We start from the raw sequence: 25,917 nt of genomic DNA on the forward strand, positions 1-25,917 counted from the left end.
AGGTGAACTTTACATAATATATTATATCACACATTCAAAACTGTTCTCAGTACTTTACCTTTCATATTGAAAAGTGTCAAGACACCATGTGAACACATTTATTTTGAAGCTTTAAAAGCTTCTCACTTTTGTGAAAAAAATATAAATATTGATCTATTCAATAAGATATGGTCATGCTGAAAGGCCATATCTGTTGCTATTTCTGTCTTGGAATAGGAATTTGTATTATGCAAACCAAAGCAGTCTTTTTATCTATCTACTAGCAATACAGACTGCCATGAAATACATGGCTTTTCAAACATAAGCAGACTTAAACACAGTCAGATTTAATATGCTTAAAGAAAAATGAGTGGTATATAGAATACTAGTGATATACTTTCCCATCTAACAATTATATCTTTTTTATACAGGTATAATCCCCAACCTTCAAACAGGGTACTTGGTACTGACCAATTGTTATTGTTTGCCTCTCATCCTATGTGTATGTGTAGTTTTTAGTTTAGAGGGACATTATGGTGCAAGTTTGTGCAAACAGGCAGCTTTTTTGATTCAAACTGATTTTCAGGTCTAATTTAATGATCAGAAGTAAAATGTGCTTTCGAATGATTGTTACAAACTGAATTTCTGCACCTGGATCAGTTATGATTGGTAAACTAATATGAAAAAAAAGTACACAATTATTTTATGTGCTTACTCTTAGTAATAATATGTGCATGTATTGCAGCCAAGAGACAAAAACAGTATATGAAGTAAGGTTTAGTATACAGTCATTTACTATGAGCAGTAACGGGCAGCACGGTGGCTCAGGGGTTAGCACTCTGGCCTTTGCAGCGCTAGGTCCTAGGTTCAAATCCCAGCCAGGACACTATCTGCATGGAGTTTGCAGGTTCTCCCCGTGTCTGTGTGGGTTTCCTCCGGGTTCTCCGGTTTCCTCCCACATCCCAAAAAACATGCAGTTAGGTTCATTGGCTTCCCCCTAAATTGACTTAGACTACATTAATGACATATGACTATAGTAGATTATGAGCTCCTTTGAGGGACAGTTAGTGACACAACTATGGACTCTGTACAGCGCTGCGTAATATGATGGCGCTATATAAATACTGTATAATAATAATAATAATATGAGTATTATAAATTGAATTGAGTTTACATATCAGATGGTAGCAATGTTAATGGTGGATGTAGAGTAGAAGCAATGGATGGATTTTCTGATTTGTAATATATTGATTGGAAGCCTCAAATCACTGCACACATGTACACTGGCCAATAGGACACTCTACACTCAAGGTCTGACATTTGATAGTTGGAATTAGGGGTGGGACTGAGGTTAACATCACAGAAGTTTCCCAGGAAGTTAGTGGGTGATTGACAGTCTGGCACTGATCAGACAGCCCCCCCCACCCATGGATACTTACATGGAACTAATTGCAAGGTTTGGAAGTCAGCTACAGTTATAGGCATTTGAGAAGAAGTATTCATTCTACTTCACAACTGTCCATGTGAACTGAATCTCAGCTTGGAATGAAGTTGTGGCAAGAGTAAATTCATGGCCTCAAATCCAACGACGCTCTCCCGGATTTATTTTAAAGATTAGCATCAGAACTCGATACCATAAAGGGGCTGTACTTTTGTTGTCAAGAAAGGGGAACTTTGGGACTTAAGAAATCCTATTTGTTTTTGCTAATCTGTACCCATGTGATCTGTACCCATGTACCCATATGAAATTAGAATAATACTGATGGTAAGTAGTCTAAATCTCGAGAGCAGTTCAGTTACAATTATGGCATCCTTTGATACAGAAGAGTGGGTGAAGATAGCCATGCTTGTACAGGAAATGTAAAAAGAAAAAAATATTAAAAAACAGGAACTAATGCAGTCACCAGATCTAAGGGATATTAAACTGCAATATATTGAATTTATGATTTTTAGGCCTAAACAAAGAATATTACTGTTTTTACCTGATGCTGGCTGACTTGGCCTTCAGATCATTCCACCGCTGATTCATATCATCCAGTCTATGCTGAAGTAAGGCCGCTTCCTCAGAATTTCCCAAAGCCTTCACCATCTTTTGTCTGTTCCCATCAATGCTTTTGAAAATGTCATTATGAGCATCTATTTCTGCTTGAATATCCTGCAACAAAAATGACAAGCATTTTAGAGTTAAAAAGTGTTCTGTTTGACCGAATCTATGTTTCAAGTACATTTCATAAAAAACTAAATTACAATTTTGTTTAAAAGGCTGCCAATGCCACTGAATAAAAATTCTCCTGTATAATACAACATGATTGAATAAGCATTATTGCTAGGTACATTAAGACACAGTGGTATTTAAGCCAATGCAGCCACAGCAACTTACTGGGTTAAGGTTGCTTTGGCATTGACTTTGAGATGATGTCCCAGTACAACTACGGCCACTGAAATCTCTCTATTCCATGTAAGAACTGTTGTAACTTAACAGATGATACCACCTGTAACATCATAAACAAGAAGCTACACGTCTCAGGATGAACTGATAGTCAAAAGTAATGTTATTTGAGCACTGCTTTAACCACTGGACCAAATCTGACCTACCTAGAGGCAATAGGGTGTAGTCTTATTATTTAATGTTTAAATTGTCCAATATTTAGATAATTTAAGTTAGGAAGATGTAAACTCTCAAAGATCACATCTAGCTTGTCTTCATCAGTGTAATACAGGATCTCAGTCAAAAGCATGGTGGGTCACTGTGCTTCAGCAACACATTTGATGATGGGTACATGTCTACCCTTCTTAGAAAGCTGCCAGCAAAGTCATTGTCTGCCTTATAAAACAGTAAAAGTGAAACACACCTAGTTTCCATTTGTTTACATTTTCTAAACATAAAAAGAGTTTTATACTTAGGAGTAAGAAAAAGAAAAACTTTTTTATTATATGTGTATTTCTTTTAGTGAAGTAAATATAAATATTATATATGTGATTACTTTACATTTCCCACTTGCAGCAGCCTTGTTTATATAGGGAGCAGTTTTATAGTGTGTGTGAGTGTGTGTTTAACACTGCAAAGGGTGTGGAAAAAAAACATTGTTCTGCACACACTGTTATAAAAACACAGGTTTGTTTGCCTATAATAAAGTTGATTAAAGTCTTTATTTATAAATGTGCTTTATTGCAAAGAAATACAATAAAGTGAAACACGTGTGTCACTACATATGTTGACAAAGATGGTATTAATCTAAAAATTTGTTGCATGAAGTTCAATGTATGCTATTGTTCTTATCCTTCAGAAATACCCAAATACCCAATACCCAAAATGTTTCATACTTTTAAAATACTTTCTAAAAGTCATGATAAATTGATTTTCATTTAATGTAAGCTAATTAGACAACGCTAACAACTTTTCCATGAATGGGACAGCTGATTTTCAACAGATAAATAGCATTTTAATGATGTGCGCTCTGAAAAGATAAAAATACATAATCATATCTCATTTTTAAATCATCCCTTCTTGGCATGAACTGAAAACATTATAGGCCTCAAAACTCCACTGATAGCTGAACATAAAAAATAGTTGTCTATCAGTGCTGCAGCTGTTGAGTCCTATTAAACAAATCTGCATGATATCATTGGATTTTTTTTTTATTTTGTGCTGAACATTTCATTAAAATTTACCTATCATTGTGCTTAAAACACAAATATAGTTAATATATACTTTACATATTCAAAACATACAGTACATAAACATCAAATGCATGTACTCATTATGACTACACACAAACAAAAGTAGTAATTACCAATAACAACCATACAAATGTTAGCTTTTATCCTCCAATCTAAGAAAAATGACAGGTGGTATAAGTGGTTATGTTACCCAATTTTTTACATCGAAAGAAAAATACATTAACTTGTTTTCCAATGTCACTCACAATATTTTATTTATTCCATACAAAGCAGAAAGTTATTTTTCCAAAACTGTTACAATGTACTACCAATGAAGGAAGTAATACTACTGACTGATTGCCAATATAGCATTGTTTATTGAATGAATTCATGTAGGCCAGTGTAGAAGGAACAGCCATTTAAATTTCTATGTCTAGTTTCAAGGAGATTGGCTGGGACATAGTTGCCATATTACATATACAGGTAGTCCCTGGGTTAAGGACATCCACATATGGATGACTCCTAGATACGGCTTCCCTGCTCTCTGTGTGCAAAACAGAGGCTTGAAGGGGGAGAGGCAGTTTGTATGACTTGCAGAAGAAATCTTTTGCTAAATGCAGCTGAGGTTGTGGGTGAGTTCTTTCTGCAGCCTTTTGTAACTCTTTAATAACCGAGATAAACTCTGCAGTGGTTTCATTTTGCATATCAAAGCACAGCTTGCTCCAGAAGCTAATGAATGTCTAGGCTCCATAAAGAAATTTTTTTTTTTGCTTTGTTTGTGATTAACTGACAGTGCGGATTTTATACAGTAATTGACACCATGCTGTTAAATAATATGTTGAGACAAACATCTGTCCTAATTGCATTTATGAAATTATTACCTGTTCCAACTTACATACAAATTCAACTTAAGAAAAAACCTACAGTCCCTATCTTGTATGTAACCCGGGGACTACCTAAGCTCAAAGATATGGACTAAGCTATGGAGTAGGCTCAAAGACACAGCTATGGACTAAGCAGCTTTTAATCTGGTTGTCCTCTAAACTGTTATTTATCTTCCTAAATGATGTATTAATTATTGATGTATTATAAATTTCCCCTAAATTTAGAAACTTATATAAGGGGCACAAGATGTTTGCCTATTATTCCAGGTGTTTAGTAGTACAGATCATTCATTCTTTTTTTATAAGTAGCCAATTTAAATATCTTCTGACTGTTACTAATAATACCCAAAGTTCAACTTGACTATATTCTTGAAGAATACATTGGGAAACTATTAAATCTGCACCTAGGAATTCCAAAATTACAGCACTTAATTATGAAACCATGGTTTTACCCCTCTTAGCAATCCTATAGCTGAGCTGCCATCAGTATTGACCAAAAGATTTACATGGAAGCCAGAAACAAGTTGGAATGAGTTAAGTCCGTCACATCAGACACCATATCAGCATTGGATTTGTGCACTGAATCTTTATTGAAGTTGGATTAGTGCTATGCTTTGGATTTCGTTGGTAACACTGACATGGTCGATTATTGTTTATAGTTTGCTCAGAGTCTAAAGACCTTGAGAAGTTTTGGATACATTTGGACAACACATGGGTAAAAGTAGGGTAAAAAAAATCTGGTGTGGATTCTAAATTGGAGACAAAAGCAGTGTATTTTGGATTTGTGGACCTCTCCATTGATCAGAAGCAAACTTTATATAATTTATATATATGAGTGATATAAAATGAGTGATTGTATTATACTCTGCTACAGGCCAGCTTTGATAAAATGTGCATGCTTAGTTTACACAACTTACAGTCAAAATATACATAAAAAGACATAAAAATTAAAATTATGGAACACATATATTAACACATTAGTTTAGCCCCTGCTACTCTGTAAAACCAGTAACATGGAAGGTAGATGATATCCCTGTAATACAGCACATGCATCAATGTAAAAATCTAGGGAAAAGGTCTACTAGTAAAAAGCACAAGACAACTTTGACAACAAGACAACTTTGTATAACAAAGCTTCTTTTCAGGTAGAACAACATATAGGAACACGTAAAAGCCACACTGCCAATAAGCCTCATGACAGAGTTCTACTGACTGAATTCTTAACTATAAATTGAACTGGCGAAAAGCACCTTTACCACAAAAACAACAACGTTAAGAATCATAGTCTCAGAGCTATGCTACCAGTATACTACAGGACAGAGTCTGACAGAATATCAAAACCTTTACAGCTAGAACAAGAACCATGACACAACTATTCCAGGTAGACACAATAAATACTAGTTGAAATGCAGCAGCACTCATCTCCTGAAAAAATAAGAGCAAAAACCAATAAGCACCTGCCCTATAGAGAATTACTGTTCTTATCTGTAAAAAAAAAAAAAAAAAGCTCTTTTGTGGAAAGTTCAATAACAAAAATTTACTGTTGATACTTTGAGAAGGAACGTTTGCTTCTAGTTGAAAGTAAGGTCAACATATGTTAAAAAGACAACATGAAGCTATGTTAGTATTCTAGTATTCTTCTAGTACAAGAAACAGAAGGGCTATCTCCTAGATTTTAAACTCTTTTGGGCAGGGTCCTATGTCACTGTTCTTTTACCTATTTTTTTTAAGTTGAAAATAATATTGCCTTCTGACCTAACGTCTTTAATTCTGCTAAATACTGGTTCCATCAGTTTATCACTCTTTAGACACATTTTAGGCAGCAGCAAAGTCTAATGGTGATATTGAAGCATTATTCTACATTTTTAGCAATAATATGAAAACTGCATGATTCCTGGGTATTAGAATTTTACACATTTTGTCCCTTTTCTCCAAAATAATTATCCAAAGAAAGATTAAAAACCGAAAGTAAAATTTAATTAACGCTGAGCTAGCCTAAATGTATGTGTGTAGGTGCTGAAACATTCCCCTCTAATAATCCAGTCCACAAATATGCAACTTCAAAAGGAAAGACTGAAGTGATTCAACTAGCTGCATCCTGCTGTGTGGTGTCATGAAAAAACAGCTGCTAGAAATATTACAGGATAAGCACCTTGCTTTGAAGGAACAGACATAAAGCGAAAGTAAACTGGAAAAAAAATTGGCTTCCACATTGTCCTGGTATCCTCCTTTGTCCCAGGTCAGAGAAAGTGCTAGGTGTCGCCATCTTCTTTCCTGTTCTGCGTCCATCTTCATACGTCACCCAATCTTGCACTGCACTGGAGCAAGATTGGGTGACGTAGATGGAAAAAATAGAGTGCCGATCTTACTGCACATGTGTAAGATCAGCATTTTTTTACCTCATTAAAGGAAAAGCTCCTTCTGTGCATGCTCGAGATCGATGCATGTATCCCGGGAGGCTCTATGCTCTTATTCTGTCTTTATCACTGTGAAGGGCTTTACCCTTTTTTATGGGTTTAAACCCCTTTCACCATCAAAAAGAAGGTAATTTTTACCTTATATAAAAGTTTTGTCTAAAAAAAAAGTAAGCATTTATTTTAGGTCTGCTTTAAAGGAGAAATTCAAACTTATATTAACTGCTTGCAATTTTGGGTTATTTGAATGTATATGAGGCATGTGGCAACCTAAAGTCCTTGCATGCCGATTCACCTATTTCCATAAATACTTTGCCCAAATACTAAAAGCACTAAAGTAAACTGGTGCATTTCCAGAAAGTGGTCAGCAAGAGCAGTTTCTGTATTTTTCTTATGTCAGGTTTACTGTAGGGGTGGTGAATACACAGTTTAAAAGATAGTAGCATTTTAAATTTGTACACAATAAACAGTGCTCATTTGATACAATGGAAAAATAAACATGTAAAGTTAGGCTGGGTCTACATGGACGTTTTGTAAAAAGGCATGTAAACGTTCCTACTGAGTTTATAAGCGTTTTTATGCACTTATTTCAACGTTTTAAAACTTTTTTTAAATGCTGGAAAAAGCTGAAAAACGTCTATGCCGCGTTTATCCGCGTTTTACCGCGTTTTACCGCGATTCTACAAGCGTTTTAGCACTTGGTAGAAATGCAAATTGTAACCCTGGGCAGTGATTTCTGCAAGTACAGGAAGTACATACATCCCTGCATACATGTGATAATGTGATCATGCAACAGTACAGTGACAAATGTAACAGTATACACAGAAAAGAGTGAAAAGAGTGCAAAGTGAAGCACAATTAAAGACAATGACTACACAAGTGATAATGAATGACATCATTTGCAGGTGTGAAAAGCACCAAAAGCAAACACAATGGCAGACAATCTTCACACGTGCCAGGCATAGGTGTTAATTTTTAACAGCATAGTACATGTAATTATTCATGCATGACACATGGAATAGTGACACAGGACACAGGCTATTGTTAAAACGTTTGTAAAAGCCTCCATTGAAATCAATGGAAGCTTTTTTATTGACAATTTCTAGCATGCATAAACGCAGGAAAACGCTCCCATTAAAATCAATGGACACGTTTTCCCGCGATTTCCCGCGTTTTCCCGCGATTTCCCGCGATTTACCAGCGTTTTAATTTTTTAAACGTTGCAAGCAACGTTTAAGATAACGCTCAAAAACGTGCCTGAAGGAAACGTCCTGGTGTAGATTAGCCCATTGGAATGCATGGGGACTTCAAACATGGGCTTTAAAAGCCTCAGGTTAAACGCTGGGGAAACAGTCCGTGTAGACTAAGCCTTAGATATCTATGCATCCACTAAAATCACTTGAATATTATGACAGCTATTTAGTATGTATTCTCTATTGTTTTAGCAGCAAAATAGTCAATTAGCAAGGTTCATTACATTGACATTCACTACATTAACATTCAGATAGTAATTTATGGCTGATTCTTACACTTTGTTGTGCGGCTTGGTATACTTCACACTGCACATAAACATTACTATGATCCATAAAATGTAAATGCTTTTTAACACAAAAAAGGTAAAGTGGCTGTGGTTGGATGGGTTCACTGAGGGCAGCTTAAAAGCAGACACATAGTTACCGTATTACATACAGCTAAAGATCCGGGAGAATCATTACACTGAAAACATCAAAAGACTGGTGTGATATTGGCACATACCTAACTGATAAAAACCAAGAAAATGTCAGGATTTTTATTAGTAATTCTAAACTCTATAGCATAGCCATTAGCCCTGTTTACAGTAATTTATACATTCCTGGAAATTCTAGGAGGAGTTCATTCTATGATGTGAGGGGCAATACTTTGTTGTGTGCTCATATGATCTATGGAAACTTTGATCCTACCAATATAAAGAGTATAGTTATTACAATACTTGAAATGTTCACAGCGTGGATGTCATTAGGCTTTTATGGTATAGTTAACTAATAACAATCCTAACTGTGGAAAATTGTGTATTAGAAATCACACTTCCACAATGTATGCAACGCAGAATCATAAACAGAAAACCAATTTTTAAGCAGATGGACCAAAATTATGTGTGTCTCAAAAATGCATGGAGTTTGTCTACATGAAACAATCCAAAACAAACTGAGGACAGAATGTATAACTGTTTAAAATAACTTAAAATCCAGATAAGACATTAGACTTCAAAAAGAGTGTAGAGTACAAATTACTGTCACTTTATTTGATAGTTATACCATTAGCTGTAATGGTTATCAGATTGAACAAATCCAGTTTGGAGGTCATGATGTAAATTCCTTCCTTTCTGTATAGTACATTAATTTTACTGCTAATTTTGGTCACAATTTTATCTGAGTGATCAAATGCCATATAGAAAATAACATTGCTTTGTCATTCCCAAAAAAAAGCTTATGAATATTGTGCAAATATGTATGAGTATGCTACAAATGAGGTTTAAATAGATCTTTATTGGTTTTTAATGCTTTTAGCCATATTACACACATTTTATAGGACAACACAAAAGGACACTAAAGTTACATTATTCAGCCGATGTTATGAGGGTAGGCTACAGTAAAACTTATCAATATTCACAAACAGACAGAAGAACTTGCAGTGGATGATAAAGTATATGAAAATTGCTTTGTTTTTCAGAACAGATTTGCATACAAACTCGTAAAACAAAAGATTCAATTTAATTGCCAGTTATGAGACAGCAAAAAGAAAAGTAGATTTACACATTTTGTAAATCCATGGGTAATTTCTTACCATTCGGTGTCTGAATAAACACCTACAGTACTTTATATTTATTATTACTCTAAATGAAGTACACAGACATTAACCTAAGTTAACCAACCAAACAAAATCATTGCTAGCCATAACGTAGGTGGAGTGGCCTTTCAGCTTTCTTTATTTCAAATTAAACATTTCTAGGTGTGTACAACCATTTAAAGTATTTGTGGTAGTAATGTTCTTTGTTCATGCAGGGTCCTACATATAAAACATGTGGGAATGATAATATCTACTGCAACTAGACTTCTTGTTAGTAGGCTTTAATTGTCTAAGACCCACACTTACAGATAAGTGCATCATGGTATAAGGATAGCAAAAAGACACACCTGGAGAAACCTAAAAATAACCTGACCTTTTCTATATGTCGGAGAAAGCCATGTGTAGCATCTGTTAAGCAGCTGGATGAGTGTAAAAATTTAGGGCATGCCAAAGTTCATTTAAGTTTGTTATGTTGATGGAATTAAAGCAACAAATAACGTTGACCAGCACTACAGAATGGTAGGTGGTATAGATTTACCAAGGTAAGGGAAACATTTCTGGTCCATATTGATATCTCCCATTGCACCACATTTCAAAGGTGCTCTACTGGATTGAGATCTGGAGCCTATGGAGACCATTTAAGGACAGTGAACTCATTGTCATGCTCAGTAAACCAGTTAAGGATGATTTCGGCTTTCAGATGTGGCATGTTATTATGCTGGAAATAGCCATCAACTGATAAATGTTATAAAGGGATGGATATAGTCAGCAACAATACTAAGGTAGGATGTGGCATTCTCTGAAAATCCCAATAGATCAGCAGTTTCTGAAATAATCAGACCAGTCTACCTGACAGCAACAACCATGCCACATTCAAAGTTAATTAACCTCCCCAGTGGTAACCCTGAGTGTGACTCGGGGTAAAAAAAAGAGGCTGAAAGCAGTAACCCCAAATCACACTCGGGGTAGCTGAAACAGTGAAAAACAATGATAAATATTATGTTACCTGGACCGCCGGTGCTTTTTCGCATACCCTGTCCTCCGGTCGGCGTCCCCTGCATCTGATGAGTCACCGGGAGTTCACAGTGACGTCGGTACATGGGGCCGTTGATTTTGGGGAGTGTTTTAACAGTATAATATATTAGTATATATCTTAAAAATGTATTATTTTTATAAATATGTTTATTTATTTTGATATGATTTTGTATTTCAAACTTTATTATACTCATACTATTATATTATACTGTAAAATAAACTTTCATGAAAAAAAAATGTACCACTTTTAGACATATAAATCCAGACAGAAATGAACCACCCAGGAGGTTAAATCACCTTTCTCACCATTCTGATGCTCAGTTTGAAAATCAGCAGGACATCTTGACAATGATAACCATGGATTTCTTTAAAGTCATTTGCTATTTGTTAGCAAATGTTTTCAATCCTGGACCAGATCCATTTTAGGTTGGCTGAATCATCCAGGTTCATTTATGAAAGTGTATCTTCTTCAGTTTTGAAGGGCTTTAATAAATCAGGCACAATGTCTACATGCCTAAACACGTTGAGTTGCTGCCATGTGATTGGTAGATTTGAAATCTGTTAACATGCAGCTGAATGCAGCTGTACCTAATAAAGTGGCCATCGAGTTTCCAATAATTAACATATTTTTGCCATTCAAATGATGCAAAGCACTTTTAATCTTACAAAAGTGCAATATAAAATAATTATTTCGTCATTCAGTAACATAACAGTCCTGTGTGTCAAGAGCTAACATAAAACTCATTGACATGACTCACTTTCAACCATCATTAAACTGGAAATCTTTATGTTTTATCTCAATCCAATTAATTGATTACATAATTACTTCAGTGCTTTGCTAATTACAAACTTGTAATTGCTTACTCCAAAATTAGGCAGCAGTCAGCTTCTTGTTATATGCTTGCCAAGAACAAATCCTATGACAATCTAAATCTTTGGAATTATTAATAAGGACCCAATCCGAGTGTTAACGTTAAGTCTTCTAGTTAGTGTTACAGCGGATAAAGCTGGGATTGGCAGAGATTTATGTTATGTGTGCTAGCCACAGGGTTTAGATGATGAAAATTGTCCAAATTCAAAGTCCTGACACATTCTTTTTACTATCCATAGATTTAGACACACACCTGTTGCTTTCCTGACATAAAAAGGAAGTGCAACGAAGGATTAACTATGAAGTTCACAGTTCACTAAATTTTATGTTGATAACTGATGATGTCTGAACTAATATCTTGTCCTTGTTTATTCATTTAATAGGTTACCTACCTTCTAAACAACTTAAACAAGGGATTAAAACTCCAGGCACACATAAAATACACAAAATAATGAAAGTATGTATTTCTTTAATTCAAAAAGGGTCAGCATCTGCAAAAAGCAAACTGTACAGCTTCCATGTTGTAGAGACAAATAGAGAAGGTGATTTAGCTGTGCTGTCTGACAGGGGTACTTGAATACCAAACAAAGCTGAACAGAATTATAAATGAAATTTTTTTGTAGGTAAAAAAAGTTTACATTTGCATTTAAAACACAAGTTGATCTACTAGAGGGTAAACACTTTTAACTTAGTAAACTTAATGTTCACTTTGCAAAGAAAAATGTTTGCTTAGAGTTAGTAAATGGGGTGACAAATGTGCTACCTTTACCATGTGTTGATAAAAATCCTATTTTTAATTTTTCGTGACATGGTTAGGTATTCAAAGTGAACCAAGGATCAACATTCACTTAGGAAACACACCTATTTCTACTGTTGGGAGCTTTATATACCATTTTATGTATACACCAAATGTAAAAAAAAAGAAGAACATAATAGCTGATGCCCGTAACTATTCCTAAACAAAAAAATTACAGCACAGCCTTTATACCTAAAATGTCTCAAGATTATAAGTTTTACAGCACCAACAATAGGTCTAATTTTCCCAGAAGGCAGGTTTACGTTTACTTTAATACCAGCTTGACATTAGAGAAACCAATTTTAATAATAGTTTCTTACTTAGCATCTCTTTAACTGATTTTGCTCTAAATACTTTGACCTTGGTAGTATTACATTCAAATTAAGATTTATTCTCAATAAATGGATAGCTTAGGGCTGTACAAATCTGAGTGCCAGCCTTATGCCTGTGAGTCAATTATGAGAAGACCTCAAATGTCCTGTTCATTAGTCCATTACAATTTAGTATAATGCTGGATTGTTGAGGAAAATCATTTCCAAAAAGACTTTCATTTTCAGGGGTAAGCATCTGGTTTCTTCATTACAGGCACAGTAAGAGCACTTGAGAAACTCCTTGCTGAGTGCATCAGCATGTCCAAAAACAAAAGTGAATGAGCAGATGTTTTGCAGGACATAAAAGAGAAGAGAGCCAGTCTAGCCTGGAGCAACCCACCCTGGCAATCTTGTACAATAGGCGTTTAGAAAGATGAAGCTATACTGTGAATCAAAGGAAGAAACTTGAATTCATTATGACAAAGCTGGCAGAACATCTAGCCCACCATTATGTATAAATGTAATTTTTGAAGAAACAGAATTTTTCACTAGGCGGGTGGTAAATAAAGTCATTTACCATCAGTTTTCACATCCTCAAGATACCTCCTGCAATACTAAAGTAAAAACTAAAGTTTAATACTAAAGTATACATTCAAATATTGTTTTACAACTACATCAAAAACAAAATCTTTACAAATCCTTCTGCCATGACACTCCCTTAGGACTGTAGGATTATTTACATGAGGATTAGGGCCTTTCTGAATCAGTTTTGGTGTAAGTAGGCTAAAGCATCAACTTTTTCCTGTACATTCCACTTGAATTTGAGGTGAGTGTTTCAGAGGTCACTAAGTGTTTATTACAGGTGCACTGGCCTTCAGTTGACTTCCTGATTTTTAATTCCGTAGAGACACAAACAGCTTAAAAGAACTTCAAAACCATTCAAACAGCAAAGCTTATGAAATAAAAAGTTGGAGGCTCCAGGTCCAGGGTACAAGCTGACCTGTGGTACATCCAAGTGGGACACTGATTTAACTAGAGGTGATATTGAAACACCATTTGAATACAAGTTGATACACTTAGAAATACTGCCACTGCTGTATAAATATTAAAAAAAAGGCTAGATTAAGAAATTCTCCCATCAAACTCAAGCTAATCTTTAATAATCATTGTTAATAGAAAGGTTTATTTCACTCCATGCTTTCTAACAGCCAAGGGGTAGTTTTGTAAACAATCACCATACTACCAGTTGTCATAATGTGGCTAATTTAAGTTATACAGATGCAATAGAGAGCATTTATGCTATTTGGTTTTATAATATAATACGCCCAGAGTATTCATATTTTAACTTCTATTTGGTTCACATTTTTGAGTAAGGTTTACCCAAAGGACAAAACTTAAAGTGTATGTAAAAGCCCCCCTTGTTCTGAGGGTTTTAAGACAGAAAGTAATGGGCTCTATGTAAAAAACATGGTAGGAACTGATACCCACGAGCGAATGTTTATTAATACAAATAAAGCCATTTGAGTTGTCATGAAAGTAATAAGTAAGGGAAAATCCTCCCCAAAGGAACACCTGTTCGGAAAATAACTCTCTGAATAAAAATTTTGGTCACTTTGGGGAGATTTCCTCTTGTATTCTATTGCACCTCTAGGACAGAAGAGAAGTGAAGGGAGTTCTCCCTAGGTGGTGCAGACATAATACAAACACAAAAATAACCTGAAAATGCTATCCTTGTCGTATAAAAGATTGTGAAAAGCAGAGAGAGTATTAACCAGGGCCCTTCAAAATTAAAACTAAAAAGACTTGTGAGTGTAAATCTTCTAGCACATAAATACATCATAGTGATGCTGTCATTTGTTTGGGGAGGGGGTGCAGAAGACAGAAAATCAGAACTGGACACACTTCTAAAATAGAACAAATATTTTATATGCTACTTATATGCTGTTCTCACTCACTTTTGTCCAAAGCAATGTGCTCTAAATACAAAATTATATTTTAACAATATTCTACCTTTAAGACTCAACAATGCAAATACATTCACAGTCCAAAAAAAATCTTAATATAAATAAAATATGAAACAAAAGTAATTAGGGAAAATTATTTTTAAACTATTCATTACTAAAACTTCACCAACAGGTCCATATCATCAACACAAATATTCAGTAAAAATGGTAAGAAGATAAAACAGAAACACGTAGCAATCATTTTTATTTTAGATTGCTGTACACTGCCACTTTGTGAGAATTCATTTAAGATGATATCAGTTTATGTGTTTGTTTTCACAAGGGAGTAACAATTATGTTCCTGCTTATTTACTACATAATTATTTGCATATTATTTAGCAATTAAAATGTCCTTATAACTCTGCTTGCCAGGCTTCTGTCTGATGAAAGATGAATGTTTAACAAATAGACCTCTACACATGCATAAAACATTCATGAGATGCACTGTGTCCTGCACTGTGTGAATATCGGGAACGGGGAAATTTTCCAGAAGAGTTGCTATATATATATAATAAAAAACAACAAGCATGTTATAGTCCTAAATTACCTCTGCCTCATGTCAACCTGCAGACAAAAGGCTGGGGCACCAAACAGGGGTACATTTTAGGCACATGGACTTGGCTTTAACTGAATATAAGTAACATCAACACACAAGCATTAAAGAGTATATAATGTTCATCAATTTACACCAAAACACATGGTTCACTAAGTAGTACTAAAAAAACTAAAAATTTGACTTGTCCTTAGTTTATTCAATGAAAAAATGAAGGGAGAGAAGTTGTTGGCTTCTAACTTTCTCAGTAATCTGACTGCTCATTAAAGGCAAGATTTTTTCATTCATTTCAAAGTCCAACCTATTGTTTCCTTTTGACATGTGAAAAGGAGATATGTACTGAAACATGTCTATATGTGTACATAACAAAATACTTAGTTTGTTAGGTTTAGCTTCTGTGTGGTTATTAATGTGCAAACCACATAAAAGACATTTTTAGATGTATGTAATATTTTTTTTAAGAAATAGAGTGATCATACAAACGTTTTTCAGCAAGTAGTGAAAATACTGATTTACACTATACTATCTGGTTACTACTCTGTTAATGTCACTGATGCTGTTTAGGTAACACAAACTATTTCAGCATTTCAGGTGAGCCGCAGTTTACAACCTATAATGCCTAAAACTGACAGTGGAATGTTAAGTATAAAATGAGAAGTAGGAGAAAGGAATGAGGAGCAGCAGTGATAGTAAACATACACCATGGCCATGTGTTATTGTACTGAAATATGACTAAATGATGGATGGTTATACATAGAGCAGCAACAGACACAATAGATGCTGGAATGCAATTGTGCTCCCCTTACCTTTTATAAAGTGTCATACGACACTACATTCTAAGTCAATTATCTAATTCTAGTATGTAATATTTCAACCTCAAAATAACATCTCTGTTACATGTTTAAGTTATTATGTGGTATGGTAATATTTATTAAGATAGGAAATCGTATTCCTTTTAAATAAGAGCATCAAACGTGACAACGCTGTGAAGATAAAAGTTTGCCCACCAAATTTCATGCAAAGGCTACATAAAATATTTACTTTACGGTACTGCATTCTAAATACACACACATATCCATAAGTGGTAATATGTATACAAACCACACTACTTACAGCATATACATACACACATATGATACCCTGATATACCAGCCAAAACATTATAGAGTAATTGTGGTGCCCAGTGAGGACCCAAAGATACCTTCTCAAATTTCTTTAGCATCTCCTGCAAGCTGAAGTTCATGCCAATCATTGTCAAATACATCCTTTTTAGACTACATCTTCCTGGTAAGCTTCCATCAGTTGTGTCAGTTTTTGGTATACCAATTAGGTCACAATGTCATACCCACAAACATGACGGCCTTATACCACAAGCCACTGTTTTTGTGCCATAATAATACGACTTTCCCCATTCCACGAAGTACATCTTTTGGCTGAATTCACGCAAAAGCCAGTCCATGGCTGCTTTGTTAACCTGGATCCATAAAGGTTAGCTGCGGCCTGTGAAGTTTACTCTCCTGCACACCTTGGTAATGACCTACAGGCCTCCGGCTGTTGTCTTCCCGATCCCAGGTTTATAGATTGGTCTCAGTCATGTTTTAAAGTGCGAGGTCCATCTGATAGGTAGCGAAATCCAGAACAAAAAAAAGTTCTGGATACTAAAAAAAAAGTGGTCATACAAAGTAGCAAAACTATAGGACATCAGTTATCTTCATCTAAACACAGTAAAGGACCTATGTTACCATAGTGATAACAATGCCAAATGCAGCCTCTCATCCCCTCTTCCGAGATGCTGAGCTCCCACTGGGTTAGAACTTTCTACTAAGTGCTCACAAACTGTACAACCACACGTGTGAAGCTGTTTCAGGCTTAGTTTCCATTCTCAGTGCTGGCAGTACAAATGCTAACCTTACCATTGTGAGCTGTTTATTTTCATTTTTTTTTTTTCATTCAACATTCTCCTATTTCAACCCCCCTTAGCTATTCCACAGTTTAGGAACACTCCTACTTCCTGAGGCCTCGCTCTCTGCTTAACTTCTGTGCCTCAGGAGAGAAATGTAGTAGAAAGCTGGAATTGCATGCCCACCATCCCCTCCCTCCTGTCTACCCTTAAAATGAAAACAGAACAGGGGCATGGAAAAGAAAGGCTCCATGGTCACATTACACATGTTTAACCCATGCACAGATGTCAGCTCTACTCCAATCTTCCCTGGAAAACAAAGTCTCGCCTTCAGTCTTTCATGTGATCACCTAAATTTCTAAATGTCAGATGGGGTACCAAGGACAGAAAGTGGGACAAGAACAACAGAGTTTCATATGTGCTAGGTGCACTGTAAATTGAAACAAGCATATAAAATATATGGAAATACGGCATCTGAAAAAGAAGCTTGTTTACAGTTATTTACCAAATGCAGAATGGACATGAATAATGTACGAAGGATTAGGGGAATCGCTCATGAATACCACCAGTACAGGAACAGTTTCATTACTATAAAAGCTGTTAAGCTGTCAAATACCATGCTGCATGTGGTAGTAATAGCAAAATCAATAAACTGCTTTGGACTGTGGACACGCTCTTTTAAGCGATAAGAATTACTGAAGAGTGAGAATACAGCACAGGTAAAAAGCAAGAAAAAAACATTTTCCTTTTTGTAGCAACTGTAGTGTTAGTTGCATGGAAAAAAGTTGATGTCTGTGTGCTTTTAAGATCTAACTAATTGCAGTTATGCTGTATTGGAATTGGTTACAGTGAGCTTCCCACAGTGTGCATTATAAGCTTCAGAAATTCGGATAGGCCATGTCCTGGTTGGACAAAGTCCAGCATCCCCAGTTTGTTTGAGTGCTACAAATAAAAATGGCAATTTGTGTGCATGTATATCCCAATAATCCTACTGCTAATCTGGAAGATTACAATGAAAACAAACCAGGAGCAGATGATTTCTTATTGTTAAAGAGCAGATGAGTGCATATGGAAGAGACTGCTGGCACAAATACTAACTACACCTGACAAAAAAAAACAGATATCTGAATAACTCATTTTGGGCAGGGCATTTAGGCTGGGTCTCTCAACCAGCATTTGTTAAATTATGTGTCACCCCCCTCCCAGGTTGCTGTCCATGCCGCAATGTTTACATTTAAACTTTTCTACATTACAGCCCCATGTCAGGTAAAGGTAATGTAGCAGATGTGCTATCACTGCAAAATATAAATATTGCTGGCCACAGCTGTTGCCAGTTGCTTTCCTCCAGTGTAATATTGGAAGGAGCAGGTTTAGGACAGAAGCCTAAGCCTGTTAAAGAACTTCTTTTAGAACTGTGCTCTGTGTTTGTTATTCCTCTCTGCTTTTCTGTACTTGTGCACTCTATATTTTTCACCACCTCTTTTAGTACACTTTGCATTCCTTATGCCTTGCTGCCTCTTTAGTACCATACTGTGCTGTATATTTTCTAATAACAGCTTGTTCAGTACTATGTGTTGTACATTCCCTATTTCCTACTGCTTTATTACCTGCTCTGTACTAGGTGTTTTCTATTCTCTACTGACACCTTACATATCTGCACTATGTATTCCCTGTTCCCCATCAACACATTACATACTCTGCACTGTTTCCTGTTCCCCATCACTCTATTCTGTACTCTACACTGTATGGTTCTCATTCTTTATCACTTTCTGTACTCTGATCTATGTATTACATGTAACTCTGCCTAAATTCATTAAATTGTGCATTCCCTATTTAGCAATTCACTTTTTTCCAGTGTCTCAACAGTTTCTAAAAAGTAGTAATCCAAAAGTAGTGTGTAGAAGTGTAGAACTTTTAAATAAAATCCTACCTTACAGAAGGCTCAAGTTTTGTTTATATTCTGTGCACAGAAAAGCATGTTTAATGGAAGAATCCTTTTTTTTATTGCGTTGAGGTTTTACATGTCTATCACACTTTGAAGTATAGAAATGAAAACATATTTTGTAGGTATTAGGGCACACTGCTCTCCTCTGAAGTGTCCAAGCACAAATCAGCCTGTATAATATTAATCTGCTGAACTAGATTTCCATTGCATGCATCCCTGCCGCTAAAGTCATGAACTTTTTCTATTATAGTCACTGTGAAAGGTTGTGATTAAAATGTGAAAGAACAGCAACTCACTGGTAGGGCCAACTATGTGCCCTCTTCTCCAGTCACCTCCATTTTTGTAGTTTCACTGTGTGGTGTAATGAAGCCTTATTAAGCTACCCCCTATTCTCCCATTATAATATATATATTGTAGGGGTTTAGCAAAGCAGAAGAATGCAGGTGGCTCCCTGGATGAGTACACTGCACTAATAAGGCACAGAACACTGATGTTTTTTGGAGTAAAACACTTTTAGGTTTATTCACAACACAGCTATATATACAGAGGTATCCAAAACAGAGAAACAAAAAAAGAAGAAAAAAAAAACATGCAACAGTATAAATCTCTATCAATTTGGTGACAAACTACACAGGATTTTCCCTGGCTACAAAAACATAGAACAGGCAAATGCTGCCTAGGTCTCTAAACTGAGCAATGTAATGTTTGCCAACAGGCTGTCTCACCCAAAATACACACACATACAGGTATTCCTAGCTTACCAGACTAATTGGGTTTTGGCCTTGGTTCCAGAATGGAGTTTTGACCCCTAAGCAGGTTGGGAGTTTTATACTCCTACTCCTTTGTATTGAATCCAATACAAAATAATTTGAATTTCCAGCTGCGCCTCTGGCACACAGACGCATGCACCGACATCACTGGGACCTCCAGGTAAACATCAGTGCACTCACCGATGGAAGATCAGAAAAAGAGGACGTGGACTGAGGATGGGATCCAGCAGGCAGAACGCCGGAGGACGCCGATGGGACCAGGTTTTTTTTTTAATGTTTTTAGCTACCCCGAGGCTGTGGCTAGGTTTCAGCATGTTTTTTTTTTTTTTACCCCAAGCCACACTCGGTGGTTACCACCAGGGAGGTTAAACAAGAGTGATGGCTTATCCCCAACTCCCTATGCTTGTTACCTCCATTTTCACTAATGAGGTTTCCAACTATTTCTGCTTTCCTTTCCTATACTATTTTGGTGTCACTGTCTATATTTGTCTGTCATTTGCAACCCCTATTTAATGTATAGCGCTGCATATTATGTTTGGGCTATAAAAACACTGTTTAGTAATAGTAATATTAATAAAAATAATACTAGCCTGTGCATGGGGCTCATTTTTCACTTTGAAAAAAAAGGGCACATACAGAACGCCTCTCTGGATTTCTAACTTTACTGTCTAAACAAAAGGCAGTGACGCAAGACCGCCAATAGATGAGTAGCAAATGAAGATTGGGCTTTCTTTTGGCTGGTTGCATTGTTTTGCTGCTGATAGATCGTTCTGCTTTCCTTAGATAACAAAATTCAGACCAGTACAATTCCATATGGCTTTTTTTCCCTGTTCTGCATTTTTAATAGTGTATCTGCTTTATTCTTTTATTTACAAAAATCCATATTTTGAGGCAACTTGATATCTGGTTATTTGCAGAACATAATTATTGACAAAATTAGTTTTGTGCACATAATCTTGGGAATAATATTTTTCTACCAAAATTTTGTTGAAGCGAATGCATTTAAATCGTGCATAAAATATATTGTGAATTACATCTTTTAAAATAGTTCTTTAACTGGTTCATAAACCTGTTGTATCTATACCCTTACACAGAAACAAGAGAACAATCGAAATGCATCAAAAAATAACAGCAGTGCAACAAAGATTTTCTTGCTGTAATAAACTATATTTCTCTTAAAATACAGATAAAATAGCCTTGGCATATCCCGGATTCTCTTCAATCTACAATCTTTATATATAACCAATAGAATATGTTACAAGGGTTTACTGTACTAACATGCAATTCTAATCCTTCTGGCAACAATACAGTTTTTTCAAGAACAGAACAAGCTTATATCCGATGAAGTAAATCTCCTAACAAGAAACATACTGCGGAACATAAAGTCGCTAATAATTTATACAGGAAACAAATGTTCTAAACTCCAAATCTATACCATTTACCATTTTTATTTCTTCCTACTGCACTTTAGTAAAAGGTAAGTAGGGAAACATTCAGAATATAATTAGATGGAATCTCCTGAATATTAAATTTCTTATATAATACCTTGGAAAGAGTTTTGTCTTGTTAAATATGTGGGCTTTAAAACATAAGCTAAAAGAGTTTTACAGAATTAAAAAAAAGTTTCTGGAGGTTTCTGGAGTCACAGCAATTATACACTGGAAACTGTTAAGTAAATAGTAATCAGTTAACTAATGAACTGAATGTATTCTAAATCATCCAGTCATAATTCGTTGTGTCTTTAATAAAGCAAATCAGTCAGCCATTTTAAACATTTAAAATGAAAAGACCTGCCCTAGAAAATGTATTTGCAATCAATTTAATTAGCTTACTCCAAAGGTCAGTAAAGAAAGGCCACAATAACAAATTAATACCAAATCAGAGAAATGCAGGGATGAACGTTTTCTGGCTAAAGCACCACAATGGCAGGACAATTACAGCATTGCCCATATTTTTACTAATAATAAAAAGGATTTCCTTCTAAGTTGCATCAAGTTGCTTCACAATGATGTATAGGGAGAGAACCAATTGTGATGTACTGTAGTTAACATAGGCCCTAAAATTATTTAGGAGTTGTTTTTTTTTTTTTCAAATGTATAAGTCGGAGAACCATTTTTTTGGAATGCTGGGCGAAGACTGACAATGAAAGAACACTAGAATTTCTTTATGTAAAAGTACATTACAGGTTTTAATGTATTAATGACACATGATTATGGTATGGACATCAAATTATGAGCTCCTCTGTGGGACAGTTAGTGACATGATTATGATCTTTGTAAAGTGCTGTGTAATATTTTGGCGCTATATAAAAAAAAAGGGTAATAGTAATATCTTAGTTCAAATAGGAGGGAGTTCTTAAGGAAGGTCTTGTTTGGAAAAGCTAAATCTCTAATTTTGTTTTGTACCAGCTGCACATTTTTTTCATTGTCTTGTGTGGTAGCAAAACCTGGTAAAAGGGATCAATATCTCCCATGTATCTGCAGAAATCTATAGGGCACATGGGTTTGTTTTTGTGTTGTAGACCCCATATCTTTCACTCCCATGGTCACATCAGTGTGAATGGTACTAAAAAAAGAACTTTTTGTCTATGAACAGTGACAATATGTACTATGAAGTATGGAAATATGAACAGTTTACCACTATTACTGCTTTTGAACTTTTTAACCCACCATAGAAAACTAATTTCTATTGTTTTGCTTTACCCCACAAGCATACCAAGTTTTATTCAATATATTATAGGCAAAAAGGCATGCTAAGGAAAAAATAATACAGGGATAACTTTTTCAGTCCTGCAGATGTTCCCCAAATAAGAATAACCCAGAATATTTATGTGTTAAGCTTTTCGCTGTGAAACAAAAGCTGTTCTGTACAGCATAAACCAACCTGGTGCAACTGACTTCCATAACTTGCATGTTTGGATTGCTGAACATATTTATACATTTTGTTACACAGACTCCACACTGCATTACCCTAAATGCAAAGGAAGCAGCAATGTGAACCAGGAACAAATACTCCACTTTGTTCAAATGTGTGAATTTAACAATAATTCATGAAAATGATGTACATAAACACACACTGCCTGATATTTTGACCAAAAAAAAAAGTAAAGCCTGTGGCTTTTAATGTCAGAACAGTTGTAAAAACTGCACTTTGGAACCACAATTGGGAAAGGTAAGCTAGTAGTGATTTTTTTCCATAAATAACTTCTAATGTTCCCAGGGAAAATACATGAGCAATTCATATATGAATGAGGGGTTATAGATCTGTGTCTGTATTTCTAACAGAACATAAACTAACCAGTGAGATTACAGCAGAGGTAACTGAAGCACTGTATAAAAAGAAAATCAATATATAGTATAAAAGTGGTTTATGAACATGCAGTAAGCACAATGCATTATTGGACAATTACTTTTTTATGTTTTACATTCTAGCCAAGTATATTACTCTCTATGCTTTCAAGAGGCTGCATTTAAAAGGTTTATATAATTTAGAAGAAATGACAAAGTATTTATATTTATTAGACAGCAAAAAAATTTTGATGCTTGTGGATGATTTATGAGAACTGATTCACGAAACGATGATTAGCCACTTAGAATTATATTACTGAGAAGTCTTTAAACTATGAAGGACATCCAACATCAGTGCGGAAGTATAGCACAGCCATAAATCAATAAAAAAAGAGAAAATGTTGTCTCATTGATGGCTTCAGCTGTTTTGTCTACTTTTCTAAAAATGATCCTGGTGTCACCTTGAGCTGTTATATGTTTAGGTCTCCAAGGCAAAGCCAAAACATATTGGAGATCCGGAAAAAACTGAGTTTCTGCCGCAAGGTGAAGAGAAAAATACAGGTGTATGATAAGTAAAAGACTGTGATAAAACAGAATTACTTTTTTTTTTTTTAAAGTGTACATCATTATAAATGATGGAACAAATTCACCTCAATTAATTCTGTCACTCTTTAACTCCTGGACGGCATAGTACATCCAAAGCAGTCACATCAGCTAAACTACCCTAAAACTAGTATTTGATGATGATGTTATAGAATTCCAGATGCATTGTAAGGAACAAAGCTCCCCAATATTTAGTTGTTTTTGTGACTACTTTATGCCATAAATAATACAAATATACAAGAAAATAGTAGACTATACTTGGCTAATGGCTACATTTTATATTAGGTATATATATTAGGCTTCTAGCTTGACATTGTAGAGATTTAGAGCATCCTACATGTTATATAAGCAAGGGAGGTCCTCTATTCAGTACTATCATATACATAAAAAGATAGCTGTTTTTATGTAATAGAAAAATAAATACATATGTATTATTAGTTATTAATGTGCACCGTTGTAGGTCTAGGAAAAGCTTAGCACAGTGATGTTTTTTCCCCCCACTTTTTCTCTTGAATTAAACCACTTAGAGAACCTGACAGGAGATTCCAAATTGACATCTATAAAGGCAGTAAACTGGCCATGTAGCATCTGGAAGTATGACCGTCCGTCAAATGAAGGCTAAAAACCGAACCCCTTTGTTCCAATGCAAAACCGCTTAAAACTGATTACATGCACCACTAGACTGAATATGCTATTATGGTATTAATGTATATGCCACTAAGGACTTTTAGGAAATCTATTCTAGGTTTGCTGGATCACCCAGGTTGAGTGATGAAAATGTATCGTTCCCATCCTTGGAGAGCTTAAATAAATCAGTCCTACTGTGATCATTATCTCAGGACACTGCAATGCATTTGCGTGCATTGATGCAGTGAAATGGGAATTCATTCCAAATGGCACATACTTAGCTGACAAATCTCTATTGCAGAGCATAATGCTTTGGGGTGCTTTGCTAGAAATAGTAGATATAACTTTTTGATGTTTTAGGCAGCCCATTCAAATAAATGCATTGAATGGTAACTCGTTGCATAACACATGTTGCTGAGCATGTACTAATGTACCTCAATAGCGTGATTGTGTTCTAACTGTGGTGTTGCAGTAGCATGTGTTGTGGCCTGTTAGCAATGTGTTTTTGGGTGCCATTAAGAGTAAACTGCACTGCAGGGCATCAGCTTGCAAAGGTGTGCTGCTCACACTAATGCGCACGCAACAATGTGAGCCCAGCCTTAATGTCCTCTCCCTCAGCAGCAAAAACCCACATTCTCTTACCTCTGCTGCCACTTATTCAACTTTTAAATGGTAAGTAAATACCGGCTTAAGCACCAGGTCACTTAAGTATGAAAACACACAGGACTGGGGACTGTCTGCCTACATACAATTGGGCTTGGCCAATAACCAAACATCAGTGTTGTCACATGATAGGAAGAGGAGATAGTGAAAAAAGGTGGATGGTGAATAAAAGGTGAATTTGTATTGTGAGGAGGAGTATTTTAAAGTGTGTACCTAATAAATTTCAAAGCAAAGCACAGGTCTGCTTTTAAGAAAACATTTTTAACTTCTGTTACATTAGTTAATTTATGTACATTAATCCAATGAAGAAATATTTTAAATTAAACGTAATACTAATTCACAGCTCTTCCCATTTGCATATTCTAAAGCGTGACTGAACATTATATATAGAATTAAACATCTGTTAAAATAATGAGGTCTTCCAAATGCTCTATGAAGTGACTACGTATGATAATGTTAAATTTAGTGATGGATTAATAGCAAAAAAAGACATTCGTTACTAAGGCAGCAAATTCTCACAAGAGAAAGAACTTTTCCAGTACTCAATTCTAAGGACTGAAAATAAATTGCTATTTTGTATTACATAAATTGTTTTGCACTTGGAATGTGACATGAAATGAATGATGACAAAGTAAAAACAAAGTGCTTGCACATTTAACTGACATAGTAAGTTAATTTTTGGGTTTTTGTACAAAGAATATGTCTACATCACAAATTTGGTCTGCTGATTTTTTGCCTTCCCTGGTTCCTCCTTTACCCCTTAGCATGCTAACGAAATCATTAAACCTTT

The 25,917-nt window shown here is 35.4% G+C and overlaps 1 protein-coding gene across 1 annotated transcript in view; it reads right to left on the reverse strand.

Moving 5' to 3' along the window:
* UTRN (utrophin) overlaps window positions 1–25,917 on the reverse strand; it is a 393,317-nt gene that overhangs the window by 139,949 nt on the left and 227,451 nt on the right. The window contains exon 53 of the mRNA XM_072410243.1: window positions 1,962–2,134. Coding sequence (XP_072266344.1) covers window positions 1,962–2,134 — 173 coding nt within the window. The remainder of the gene's footprint in view (window positions 1–1,961; window positions 2,135–25,917) is intronic.

Source organism: Pyxicephalus adspersus, chromosome 4 (assembly GCF_032062135.1).
Source record: "Pyxicephalus adspersus chromosome 4, UCB_Pads_2.0, whole genome shotgun sequence".
Taxonomy (NCBI): Eukaryota; Metazoa; Chordata; class Amphibia; order Anura; family Pyxicephalidae; genus Pyxicephalus; species Pyxicephalus adspersus.